The sequence below is a fragment of the Phalacrocorax aristotelis genome, chromosome 7, assembly GCF_949628215.1.
Source record: "Phalacrocorax aristotelis chromosome 7, bGulAri2.1, whole genome shotgun sequence".
NCBI lineage: Eukaryota > Metazoa > Chordata > Aves > Suliformes > Phalacrocoracidae > Phalacrocorax > Phalacrocorax aristotelis.
The window spans coordinates 20,734,147-20,748,237 of NC_134282.1; the positions used below are offsets into that span (position 1 = coordinate 20,734,147).

The 14,091-nt window shown below is 38.2% G+C and overlaps 1 protein-coding gene across 1 annotated transcript in view; it reads left to right on the forward strand.

Annotated features, from left to right (window-relative positions):
- The window catches only part of CUL3 (cullin 3), a 59,975-nt gene that overhangs the window by 19,990 nt on the left and 25,894 nt on the right, over positions 1–14,091 (forward strand). The window contains exons 2-3 of the mRNA XM_075099213.1: positions 693–890; positions 8,291–8,404. Coding sequence (XP_074955314.1) covers positions 693–890; positions 8,291–8,404 — 312 coding nt within the window. The remainder of the gene's footprint in view (positions 1–692; positions 891–8,290; positions 8,405–14,091) is intronic.

The following is a 14,091-nucleotide window of genomic DNA, read 5'->3' on the forward strand; positions in this document are numbered from 1 at the left end:
CTTAATGCTTAATGCATACCCTGTAGCAAGTTACTTAATCATATTTGTGCAATGGAAGTATGTTCAACACAGATGTTAATTTTGGACATTTGTGGGATTTTTCAACACCTGTAAGTATTTAAAATACAAGCGCAATATTGTAGGCATGCAATTCTTTGGCCTTTAGTACATTGCTGTAAATAATACCTAGTTAGCTGAAGCAGCTGACAAGTAAGTTTGCAAACTCTGTGCCAGACATTATCTTTTATTGTACAAGTCGATTGGGGTCTGTTTAAGCAGGTCAGTGTTGCAGTACGATTTACAAGGTGCCAAGCAGCATGTTAATATGGGAGGAAAGTTGACTTGACTGTAATTAACACTGTGGAGGAAGATTATGGAAGAGGCTCACATCCACAATTACCTGCCTTCCCACCTGCACAGGCTCTGGAGTTGGGTTCTTTGGATTTACAGCTCTGAAGGAGAAAAGCATTAAACTTTTACAAATTATAATTTTCATAACTATTTCTTGAAATCCCTACTAGTTTCATAAATACTGTTTTTTCTTTTGATAAAGTTGGAGAAACCTTGTGATAATGGAGTCAACAAAATGTGGCAGAAGCAATTACCACTCCCGGAGTTACAACTTCTAAAGATAACTTTCTGTAATGATCTTTCTTGATTCTAAACAATAATGTATTGTTTTATTTTTACAGATGACTATGGATGAGAAATATGTGAACAGCATTTGGGATCTTTTAAAAAATGCAATCCAAGAGATCCAGCGTAAGAACAATAGTGGCCTCAGTTTTGAGGAGCTGTATAGGAATGCATATACAATGGTGTTGCATAAACATGGTGAAAAACTCTACACTGGACTAAGAGAAGTAGTCACTGAGCATCTAATAAACAAGGTATGTCATTTTATGAATTAAAACTGAAGTGTCTTACATGAAAGAATTCTGAATAGTTATTTAAATTACAAAAAATATAACATTATGTCACCTTGTGTTGCAGTTGTATTGCTACCCTCAGAAGTGGTAGCTTAGAGCTAACATCAAGCTTAAATGACTTCATATTCCAGATACTGTTTGGTTTAAGTTACTGATGGAGGGCAGACCACAGGAAGTATTTGAAAGCGTACAACAGGAAACAACTTTAGCAGAAGCATAACTGTTGAGAGCTGCAATTTTTTAAAAAATGGTGTGTGGCCTTTTGCTGGCATTTTGTGTCTTTCTCAGAACAAATTTTGTTTTATTTTCCAGTCAGTTTTTTGATCTGTGGAACAAAATAAATACTAGTGTAAGAACCTGTTTGTTATGGGCTAATGAATTAATTCACAAGTTTGAGACAGTTGTGCTAGGATTATGCTATTTAAAGAGGCAGTAAGCAATGTACAAAAACATCAGCTCAGCGACAACAAAAGTCCTGAGTAGTCTGCATTCTATCATTTCAGCCTTTTCAAAACCATGTAGTTCATACAAACTGACATGCAGAAACTTCTTGTTTCTGAAGATGTGTCATCTGAGAGCTCTCCATATCCTGTGTTAAACCATGGAACCACCTCTTCAGTCTTTGTGAGGAAAGTTTAGGGTTGATAAATATGTCATTAAAAAAAAAAAAGCTAAAACTCACTTTTTTTGAGTCCAGGTAATATTTAGTGGTAATAGGATCCTAAGTCTAGGGAAGATGTCTTTCTTACTCCTTGCGGTAACATCCATAGCTGCCTATCTTTGAAAAGAGACACATGTCCACTTTGATCCCATATACTGGCTGTGGATCCAGATGGAGTATCAGCTTTTTGTCCTGTTATTACAACATTTGAAAACGGAAGTCATACACCATCATGTGTCTTGGGTGATTACTTCTGGCTGAACTACAGAGAATCGATGGGAGGTTTATGTCTAAATAATGCATAATGGTTGGGCAGCTTTCTCTGTGTTCTAACTGGAGTTACTGCTGTGGCAGAGAAGTGTATTATTTCTTTTTTAAAACCTTAGTTTTCAAAGGTGTGCTCCAGACAAGTATAGTATAAAACTGCTTCGAATATGGGGCTTTTTTACTGTTTGCATGAGAGGAAACATCCTGTATGAAGTGGCTAAATAATTTATGGCTCTAATCTATGATCGTAGCACATCTGTGACTCTCAAACACTTGTTTTTATAATCTGTGCATTCATAATCTGTACTATTCATATAAAATGTGGCAAATGGATGAGGCTTTTTGTGCCTTGTTCTTGTATATGCCTATGTTTACAGTCTATACTTAATAATGATCATGACACTAAACTTTTATTCCTAGGTTTTAGTTTATCCTGGTTTAATTTGAGGAAAGCTTCTTATCTTTGTTCCTAGCTATTTTGCATATTAAAAATTATCCATATGCAAAATTAATTAATCTGAAGTGCTGATGTGGCAAACTGACAAAAGAGCAGAAGATACTGTGAGTTTGTTCTGTCACTGCACTGGCTGAGAGGGTTGCACAGATACCAGTGTAGAGAACTGCCTTTCTGACACTTGATACTATTGTATCTGATGTTTAAAAAAAAAAATCTTCTCCAATGATCTAGTATTCTGATCTTTAACATTAGTCAAATTATATCTATGTGTATGAGTAACATAAAAATAGATGACCAAAAGCTTTCCAAATAAAAAGGCTAGCTACTGAGTTTTAATAGTTAAATGCTGTAAAGTTAAAAAGGCAAAATTATTCAGATGTCTGATTATGCTGTCCTATAAATTAAATAATCGCAGGAAAAGATTAAGAAAAAGAAAATGTGACCTCTGTCAAAAAGTTCTGAACAATAAAGAAAACTTCTGTAGGCTCAAAGCTACTGCTTGTCCTTTTTGTTGGTATGCTTACAGATGTTATGCTGAGGCAGTTATAGATGGGAATTATGGAGAAAATAGGGCATTGTTTATGAAGAATAGAATCAGTTCCATACTGGCATCTTATGATGGTGCCATTAGTACTTGTTGTAAGACAGATAAAAAGAAGTTTTTGTTTAACCTCACACTTGATGTAACAGAAATTTTAGAGGAATCTTATATTTTCAATATCTCTTTCTGAGAGCAGTTCTCTGTTAAATGTTAAGTAGCTAATTAATAATAAATGCTCTCATCACAAGTCTTTGTAAAATTCTATGCAGAGAATCAATGGTGGATGCTAGAGTTGAGAAGGGGATTTTGCCAACTGAAATGTTGTGAATGAAATCTGTTCTTTTATCAAAATGAAAATGTGGAGAAATAAATAGATTTTCATAAAGGTCTACACTCAAGTTCAGGAAGTGCTTCTGGGGAGCCAAACCCAAATTTTGAATTGCTAGAATCCTTGGAACAGAATTGCCATTTGCTGTCCACATCTGCTGATTATCTTGCTACGAAAAAGTTACATTGTGGAATAATCCCCCAGGGAAGCGGTTGACTTGGCCACATCGGACACTTCCAAGACTCAGCTGGACAGGGTGCTGGCCCATCTTGTCTAGACTGTGCTCTTCCTAGAAAGGTTGGACTAGATGATCCCTGAGGTCCCTTCCAACCTGTGAGTCTGTGATTCCTGTAGAGTTCCAGTCACACTGGTTAATTAAGTATAGATGAAGAGACTAGGTAGAGGCAATGTATTTATTCAGAAGTGAATATTATTCAGAAGTGAAATGTGCTTACTCAGCACATTTATTATAAAGAAACCAAACATGTTAAAGAAGAAATCTATTTAACTTCTCAGCAAGGAAACATAATATCATGTACTATCTTTACAGCTTGTTTAATTGTGAATAAAGTGATAGATGCAGACATGATCAATACAAGATACACGCATGAAAGCAAGTTACTATAAAGTATGCTTGGTTTTGAACTTGCAGACCCTAATGGCTGTAGTTATAGTCACCAGGTTCTGGCTGCTTGATGAAGGCAGTAGCAAGCCAGGTAGCTTACTCTACATCATTGACAGGAGTCAGCTATCTTGAACTACCTTGTTTTTACTACTAGGTAAGGGCATGGTAGAACTTAACTTTGTTTGTGTTTGATATCATTATTAAAGTGTAGTACATGTAGAACTGAGTTTAAAAATCCTGTTGAGTAAAAGGTACTTAAACACTTCATCTTAATTCAAGCATTTAATTCTTCTGCATGTGGTAGTTCGTTGATCTCTCGCTTTCTTGTCCTTCAGCAATCTTGTACCTTGATGTGGATGCTCTTCCTTCACAGTTCTTGAGCTTAGTCTGTTACTTCTTCAATAAATGTTGTAAAAATGTTTTTAAAAAACAAATGCACAAAGCTTAGTTTACAACTCCCTAAACCATTTGATGATGAGCAACATCGCTTGTGTTAGAATAAAAAAATCCTGAAGTTAAAAAGTTTGCAGGACAATATTTTTAAAGTTCCCTTCATTTTTCTGAACACTTCATAGTCTAGTGAAATCTAAACTCATGACATGCAACATCATATACATTCTGTAAATTGTGTGTGTGACAAGGGAATTGGTTGATTTCTTGGCCAAGCCCAGTACAGTTTTATTGTTTTTTCTGTGCAGTGTATGTCAGAGACTCAGAGGTGTAAAGGACTGTCCTAAACTTAAATGAGCTGAAGTGTCCTGGTTTGGGGAGATACTAGAGCATTACTGAAAAGGAATAGATGGTTGGGATATTCTCATGTCCTATAAGATTTCTTGATCTTACCAAACATTTCTGTTACTGTCTGGTTTTAGCATGCCAGAGTGCCTTATGACATGGTCTTTCCTGATACAACTGGTGGAGTTCAGTAGTGACAGTACATGCTATTTCAGAATAATAAAGGCAGGCATGCAAGAAAGCCTTCAGTGAGGGGGCACAGGGCCTGTCATTGTGGCAGTGTTAAGTGCAGAAGGACTTGAATGTGGTGCTTGTGCAGAAGGTATGGGGCAAAGGAAGCATGTCTACTCTGGGGCTTATAAAAGTATGTCTAGGTTCCTTGGCAAGCTTTAAAATTTGATGTTGTGGTGTCACAGAGAGAAGGGGAGAAAGAAGATGGGAATCTCCTGATTCTTCTCCCTGAGGAAACTCGGAGGGGGGTGTGTGTTGAAATTATTTCCATAACATTTATGAAATAGGGAGGAATGACATGAGGAATTGTGTAGGAGACAAATCAGTGAGCATTAAGGTGTAATCTAAGTCTGGCAATGTGTGAAGTGTTGTCTGCCTTTATGTTTCGTTAATGATGTTTTAAGATGATCTTGTGCAAGTCTGCATTTATACGGAGGGCAAAAGGATGCGAGGGAATTGCCATAAAATAAGTGCAGTTCAGAATCATCAATATTCTTCAGTGTTTTTTTTCCCCTTTCAGCAAAAGGATAGTAGCTGCAGGGGTTAACAGACATCTCTGGTAAAGTCATAGTTAATCTGTTGATTTAGTTGGAACTATAAGATTTTAGAATACTACGTTTTGGACTACTTGGTCTTTTGTAGAAGATGAAGAAACTCTGTATTCAAAGTCTGAGACCTTGACGTCTTAGTTCAGGAAGGGTTCTATACTGCTGCTTCCCACAGAAGGTTCTGGCTGTCCTTACAGTAGTGGAAGTTACATAATTCAACTATTTGTGCTGCTGTGTCAGGCCAGGCACTGTAAGAGAGAAAATACTAGGTTATAAGTCTGCTTTATGTACACTTAATAGAGAGTTATTTAAAGGTATTGAAAGCTTATGCCAACAAACTGTTCTTAAAGAGATTGCTGAGGGGGGTGCTATATTTCCTTAAGAGCTATATCCATAATAAAATACAGTTGAGCCTGAAGTTACAGATGCAATATTTCATCCTTGCAAATACAAGAAGCTGCTAATGTATTTTTGAGACTGTATATGGACAGTCCTATTTAAACTGGATATGCCTGCCTTTGTACTCCATAACTGCAAAGATTGTCATAGAAATCACTACAAGCTCAGCTAATTCAAAGTAACGTTCTGCTGATAAAAATCTTTTAGATTGAAGTTTTCTCAAGGCTTTGGAAGAGCAGCAGCTGTGTCTCTGAAGGGCTTCTTTCTCTTAAGGCTTTGGAAGAGCAGCAGCTGTGTCTCTGAAGGGCTTCCTTCTCTATAGAAGAGTGTGGATATCCCGATTTTTTTAGTACAAGTCATTTATTCCACCAAAGTGATTTGACTCTGCGCCTTTGCATGGCTAACATGTTTTGTGCATTATAGTAGTTCTCCTGTAATATTGTTGTATTCATGGCCCATACAAGGAATGTGTTCAATGTTTATTAACTGGACAGCTGTTCTAAGCGATTATTTGGTTCTTTTCTACCAACAAAAAGAGTGCTTCCCAAACCTGCCTGCAGCTTAAAATAAACCTACGAGAACATCATTGAGAAACTTCACAGAGAGGCTCTTTGGTTAGTTTTGTTGTTCAACATCCATACCTGGATTTAAAACACGTTTCCAGAAAGCCACACGGCATACTCTATGGAGCAGAGATGGCACACATCTGAGTGTTCCCATGTCTGCTTGGAAGGAAGTCATCATTGCTACCTGGTGGCAAGCACCCCCTTTTGCTACCTGTTAGAATGCGATTTGGCACTGGCTGGTCTAGTAGGATTATTGTGATGGATGTGTGTAATTACACAGGCACGCTGCCTCTGTTTTTTAAAAAAAAGAAAAAAATCTTTGATCCTTGAAGAGTTCTGTGATGGCCTTATATGCTTGGGTAAAATTGATCGGTCCCTAACCTGGTTTTCTGTGCTTATAAACTGATCATGCTTTTAGTTTTGCTTTGGTGAATTTTACTAGTATAGGTGATCTATCAAATAAAGTTTCCCATATTTTCCATATTGACTAAAGGAGTGAAAGCAATCATATCATGTTTGTTTCTCTTGTTCTGGGAGATTCTGCAGTAGGGCTGATGGAGTTTTTAACGCATATTTACATTTTAGCTAAAAGCCACATAGATTGAATGACAACAGGACACATGTTTGGGAGACCAAAGGGTAAATGATGATGACTATGAGAAAGAACAAGACAGCTAAGCAGTAGATTTGACTTGTAACTGCATATTGTGTTTTCCAAAAGCAAGGAGGAGAGGCCTTGCTCAGGTCTAGGAAGTAGGTGTTTGAAGATTTCAGAACAACCTACAAGCATACCTATACTACCTAGATTCAATAACAAGGTGAATGTTATGGGATAGGTTTCCACAGCTTCTTGAGAAGAGACCAGTGTGTTCATATGATATGCTGTGTTTCTGGTTTGCTTATCTAAGTTTATGGAGTACATGTAGTAGTGTGGCAGACTGAATTTTTTGTTATGCTAGGTTTTGCCTAATAACTTCACAAAACTTAAATGACAGAATGAAGTCTGTCAGGTGGTTCCATCTGACGTTGGTGAAGCTTTTTGGCTGCTTGTCATGTGTGTTTTATTTTCTTGTTTGAATTCTCTGTACAGAAATCCACACCATCTCACAAGCATAAATGCAAATCTATAAATGTAAAAATACATTCTGTTCGGTTACAACAGAGAGCAGAATGTATTCTGCATGTTATGTCAAAAGTCAACTCACACATTTTGTTAACTCTGGAATAATTTTTTTATGTTCCCTCTGGTTTTTCTTTTAAAGCTTGAGCACTGTAGTATACGCCTACTGCATGAAAATCAAAATATGAAACTGGATGTTCTTTTTTATTAGTAGGGAGTAGTAGCATCAAAAAGAAATAAAGCCTGAAGTTGGTGGGACAAATGAATCTACTGGCAGATAAGTTCCTAAAAACAGTGATGACTTTCTTTTGTTTGCCAGAGTCTTGTTGGTGATTATGGACTAATAGTACAAGAGTCTGGTCTTTACCAAGTGATTGTTTCCTTTCAGAACTGTTGTTTGCTGTAACTTTATGCTATCTTAGCATGTCTTTCTAAATGTCATCATGGCCAATTTTCCACCTGTACTTGTTCCTGTTTGTAACATTTACCGGTACCACCCAATATTCTGAAATTGCTTGTGATAGTGAAGTTAACATTAATTGAAATACTAGTACAGGTAACTAAACCTTTGAGGAGTTGTAAAAAAAATATTTTTGACGTTGAGATTTCAGGTATTCCTTTAAAATTTAATATCCATGTTTATTTTGTTGCTCTTGCATTTAGCCTGATTTTTTGTACTTGTGTGAAGGCTTATTTTTTCCACAGAAGTGAAATACAGGGTAGGGGTGGTAAGCGCGCAGGAAAAGCAAAAACTTGTGTGTAATATTCAAGTTCATAGAAAAAGCAAGATTTTTTTTTAAGCAAAACTTGTTAAGATTTAAATGATGCAGGAGAAACTGAGTTGGGTTTATGACAATATATCTTTTTTTTTTTTTTGCTTCAGGTGCGAGAAGATGTGTTAAACTCCTTGAATAACAACTTTCTACAGACACTAAACCAAGCATGGAATGATCATCAAACAGCAATGGTGATGATTAGAGACATTCTGATGTATATGGTGGGTAGTCTGCTTTTTCACACATTTAACTTGATGCAGTAAATCGTTGTTTGACAAATGTAAACAAATTAGTTGGAGGGGTAAAAAGCAAGGCATGCTTACCAGTCGTTGTCTTAAGACTACTGTCTGTCCCTTGTTTTGAATTCCCTATATGCATGCAAGACTATTATTGGTGTGTGACAAATTAGAATTGGATTCTTCTTTCAGCTTATCCCATTATCACTTGAAAAATGCATCCAAAAAATAGTTTAATTTTGCAATTCTTTAAAAAAAGAAGCTAGCCAGACCCATTCTGGCAGGTTATAGATGTTACTTGCACGTTGTAGTTCACATAGTGGTAGTTTCTTACTGTGGAAAGCATGATGATGTAAAGCCTCCTTAAACTTCCGGTGTAGTTGCTGTTTCTTTAAGCTTAAGGGTTTGAAAAGGATAACTTTGCTTAGGTACAGTCGGTGTCCTTGAATGTTAAATTCTAATTGAATCCTTTGTTGCTCATATGGAGCATATGTTATAAGATTAAGCAGTGTACATAGATGAGAATTTGATCTTTGGTTGCATGGTTGTAATTTTAAAAGAAAAAAGTGTTACTTACCTGATAGCTAACAGAAAAGGCCTTTTATGAAGAGAGAAGGCCTTGTATTTTTGTGTCTGGATTGTGTTATGCCTTAGGCACTTGGTATATGTTTAAATTCCCAGAATGGTGGGCATGCTGTGAGGATGCAGGGGAGTATGTATTTTTGCATAGCTTCTAGCCAAAGGCTATAACTTCATAAGGAAAATAAATATGTGTTGAGACACTGTGGGGTTTATGTAAATTTTTTTCCCCTCCAAAAAAATCATACTGAAGATAGTACTTTATGCATAACCTGTTTTCAGCTGGGATAGAGTTAATTTTCTTCACTGTAGTATGTATAGTACTGTGTTTTGCATTTGTGCTGGAAACAGTGGTGATAATGGGGAGATGTTTTAGTTGTCGCTAAGTAGCGCTCACACTAGTCAAGGACTTTTTCAGCTTCCCATGCTCTGCCGGGTGCACAAGAAGCTGGGAGGAGACACCGCTGGGACAGCTGACCCAAACTGGCCACAGGGATATTCCACACCATATGACGTCATGCTCAGTATATAAAGCTGGGGGAAGAGGAAGGAAAGGGGGGGACGTTTGGAGTGATGGCGTTTGTCTTCCCAAGTAATCGTTATGCATGATGGAGCCCTGCTTTCCTGGAGATGGCTGAACAACCTGCCTGCCCATGGGAAGGAGTGAATGAATTCCTTGTTTCCCTTTGCTTGCGTGCGTGGCTTTTGCTTTACCTATTAAACTGTCTTTATCTCAACTCATGATTTTCCTCACTTTTACTCTTCTGATTCTCTCCCCTGTCCCACCGAAGGGGAGTGAGTGAGCGTCTGTGTGGGGCTTGGTTGCTGACTGGGGCTAAACCATGACAATGCAGTATTAGACAGTGAAGGGCAGATAATGGTATAGCTTGTTTTTTGTCAAAAAAGATCATTAACTGAGATTGTACTCTTATCTGCTGAACAACTGGACTTAAGATATTATCTTGTAGCTGTTAAAGATCTCATGCTATGAAATTGAACCTCTTTGTATTAGCTGTGAAGAAATCCTACTCAGTTAATAAGCTACTCAAAATTAGAGTTTGGAGTAATTATTGTAGCCACATACCTTATTTTTTGATTTTTTTAAAACGGATTTACTGACTCATGTTGTAGGTTTTGTGTGGGTTGGTTGGGTTTTTAAAGTTGGGAAAAGACCACATATCTAAAGATAGATGCTGGATAAAATGCCTTCAGTGACACTTAATGATCTGTGTATCTTATCTTGCCAAAACGAAGATGGAGAGTTTGTTTAAGATGTACTATCGCTATGAGAAATCCTGGAATCTCTAATCTGTTTGTGAAGGACAAATAAAAATCAATTGCTGCTAGCTGCATCTGGGCAAACTCAAGAATAGTTAAAATGTGAATAATCTACCAAAGCTAGTGGTAAATTTTCAGAACTATTAAAAGATGGAATCCAGAGCTTTCTAGGGGAGTAGCTGTTGTGTATTTAGCCAAATACTATGTATTATTTCAGTACAGGAGGTGTTGGATGCTCCAAGGTACATAGGTGGTCAGAGTGGATAATGCAATGTTATCTGCTGCTCTTAAATTCAGTAAATCTTTGATCTCTCAATGTCAGAGAAAGCTGGTTTATTAGCTGTTCCTGTTTTAGTGTATTGACAAGTATATTGAGGACCAAGAAATCCCCTCTTTGAGGATGGGTTACATGTATCACTTAGCACTTTTGGGGGAAGACGAGAGCTGTTTAAGTATTCTTTGTGCTCATGAGGGCAACGCGTTGACTTCTGAAGCTTGTGAGTGCTGTTACAGCAGTTATATTTTAGATTCAGAATAGAATAATAAATAAATATGAATACCTCTGGAATATGTGAAATTCAACAAAAGCAAGTGCAACCCCATGTACCAGTACAGGTTGGGGGATGAACTACTGGAAAGCGGCTCTGTTGAGAAGGACCTGGGAGTGCTGGTGGACAACAAGCTGTCCATGAGCCAACAACGTGCCCTTGTGGCCAAGGCCAGCAGTATCCTGGGGTGCATTAAAAGCAGTGTGGCCAGCAGGTCAAGAGAGGTTATCTTCCCCCTCTATTCTGCCCGAGTGAGATCTCATCTGGAGTACTGTGTCCAGTTTTGGGCCCCCCAGTTTAAGAAGGACAGGGTACTGCTTGAGCAAGTCCAGTGGAGAGCTACAAAGATGACCACGGGACTGGAGCATCTCCCTTATGAGGAAAGGCTGAGAGGCTTGAGTCTGTTTAGCCTGGAGAAGAGAAGGCTGAGGGGGGATCTCATCAATGCTTATAAATATCTGAAGGGTGGGTGTCAGGAGGATGGGACTAGGCTCTTTTCAGTGGTGCCCGATGACAGGACAAGGGGCAGCGGGCACAAGTTGGAACACAGGCAGTTCCACCTAAACATGCGAAAAAACTCCTTTCCTGTGAGGGTGCCAGAGCAGTGGAACAGGCTGCCCAGGGAGGCTGTGGAGTCTCCTTCCCTGGAGACATTCAAAACCCACCTGGACACATTCCTGTGCCCCCTGCTCCGGGTGTGTGTGCTCAAGCAGGGGGTTGGACAAGATGATCCCCAGAGATCCCTCCCAACCCCTGCCATTCTGTGATTCTATGATATAGTCTTTCATGTGCTGTTCAACAGTTCCTAATTATTTCAAGTGAATGTTCAGTTCAGGCATCCACTTTACTAATTATTTGCCTTCAATAGGGTTCTTATACCAAAATGAGACCCAAAGAAACAGAAAAGACACATCTACAATTAAATATTTTTGTAGTATAATAGTAAACATAATAAATTTTTCTTTTAAAATGGTTTTATAAACTTCTCAAACTTTAGGAGCACTGATGTCTGTTAAACATCCATATGTAGCATGGTTTTTATGGTTATAAATTAATCTTTATTAGCTAGAACTGTCTAATGCAAGGAGCTGATGCAAGGGCAGACTTCCTCCTTGTCTTTGACTTGGAGGGTCATAAGACAAATCTTCATTAGAAAATACGTGCTTTGATTACAAATTAAAGCATAAGCCAAGGTTTAAAATTAAACCATAAATAAATTATAAAATAAATGTAATTGAAATTTAAAAAGTAATTCAATAGGATCTTTTTTAGAAAGGTGTATATTTTTACAGTGGGGTTTGTGCATTGTTATAATGACTAGGTTACTTGTCGTTTGAAGTTTACGGCAGGACTTCATTTTATGTGCAGAACCTCTTCCACAAGACACACTGTAAAGTTTACCATGGAGTTGCATTTTTAAAAAAAGAGTATTACCTTGTCTCTTGTGTCATGGTGCTTCTGGTAAAAGTCTGCTTGGTTTCAGGTCTGTTGTGTAATGTAGTTCTAGTGTAAGGTTTTGCCACCTGGAATTGCACAATAAAGACAAATGTAGCTTTCTTGAGATATTCCAGTTTCCACAACTGAACTTCCAGCTTACATAGTTCCACTGTATTTTGTAGTATATGGGCACTAGCTCTTCTTTTGTTTTATATGTTTAGGCTACAGTAATCAGTGCCAGAATAGATGTAATACTCTCTGTAAATTCATGGCACTGTCTGCAGCAAGCAGTGAGGCACTGAAGCACCGAAGTCATGTCCTAAGTAGCATCTTGACTAGGCCGAGTCAGGTACTAAGGCGTGTTCCAGTAGTGAAGTAACATTCTGCATTTGGACGTATCTGAAATTGTCTCACTTACAGATACAGCATAGGTAAGTGCACCTCCAAGAGTTTTTATTTAGCTATTGTATGTAACAGTAGCAGTGGAGGTGCAGTTGTTTGGTCTTCTTTTCAAGCTACATGAGCATGAGTATTCTCAGAACATCTTACGGAAATTGAGCTTAACTGGATTCTGTGGTGTCCCTTCTTTGCTATTAGTACTTGTTAAATTTAAAGCAATTTCAGATATGCAAGCGCAGCAGTCACACCCCTGGCTGCATTATAGGCATATTCCCTTCTCGTCTGTGTGGTGCACAAAGCTGGTGTCTTGAGTTAGGCCCGCACTGACAGATTGGCTATGTGAGTTTTGACCTTGGGGCATATGACTGTCACTGTCCATGGCTTACACACACACCCCCGGTGTCTGAAGGCTACATCATCCATGCAGAGGTAGGCAAAATGTGGCTGGTGATATTCTACAGTAGGTAACTTGCTTTAGTTGACATCAGAACTATTCTGCAGCGTAAGCAGCACTGTAGTTTGTGAATAATTGTTGGCTGAAAACTCCACCCTTGTCTCCTGAGAGTTACTCTTACCTTTTACGCACCTGCTGCTTCTCCCTGTGGGAAGGGATTGCTGTTCAGTAGTATGTAGCCTTGTCAGTCAAACCTGTTCCCAAATGGGGCTTCCTGTCTCTAAGATTATTCTTTTTAGGTTGGGAGAGCTGCCAGTAAACAGTAAAAGTGATCTGTTAGAGAGGGTAAGCAGATGAGCAGTATCAGAAACATTGATGCTGCTACTCGAATTTGGGTGTTGTAGAGTGATCTGCCTTACTAAAAAGGCATTGCTGTTGCACCAGGAAAAGTTTCTAGTGCACTTACTATTTCATAATGACAGTGTTTAGCACTGCCACAGCAGAAACTGTGCAGATGAGTCATGGCCATGGCTTTAATCCACTTTGATACTGTGCTGCCTGTGCTTCAGAGGCCTGAATATTCTTTGAAAATAATACATATATTCTTTTCTCCTGAAGTTATACAGCATATTAGACATTACTTTTTAATCTTTTCTTTTATCTCTTTGAAAGTGTATTTTAAGCTTGTCTTACTTTAGAATCACGTTTACTTATGTTCTTGATACAGGTGTCTAAATAGGGAGTGAAATAAATAAACTTGTTTCTAAATAACAAAAAAATTAGAGTAACACATTCCAAAGATCTAGACCGCCGTGTGTTGCTAAACTCATTTCATGAGACCAATTAGTAAATTTTTGGTTTGAGGCAGAACTGAGCTTGCTTCATGAGCCACAGAGTGGGCATATCTGACCTGTTCCCATCTTGTTTTTTCATTTAAATTAAGTGTTGCCTGTCTGAAGGGAGTGAGTAGGAAATCATTCCTGAATTGCGGAACCTGGTGTTTTGCTTTCCTCTGGTCATCAGGTGGCAATCTGGCA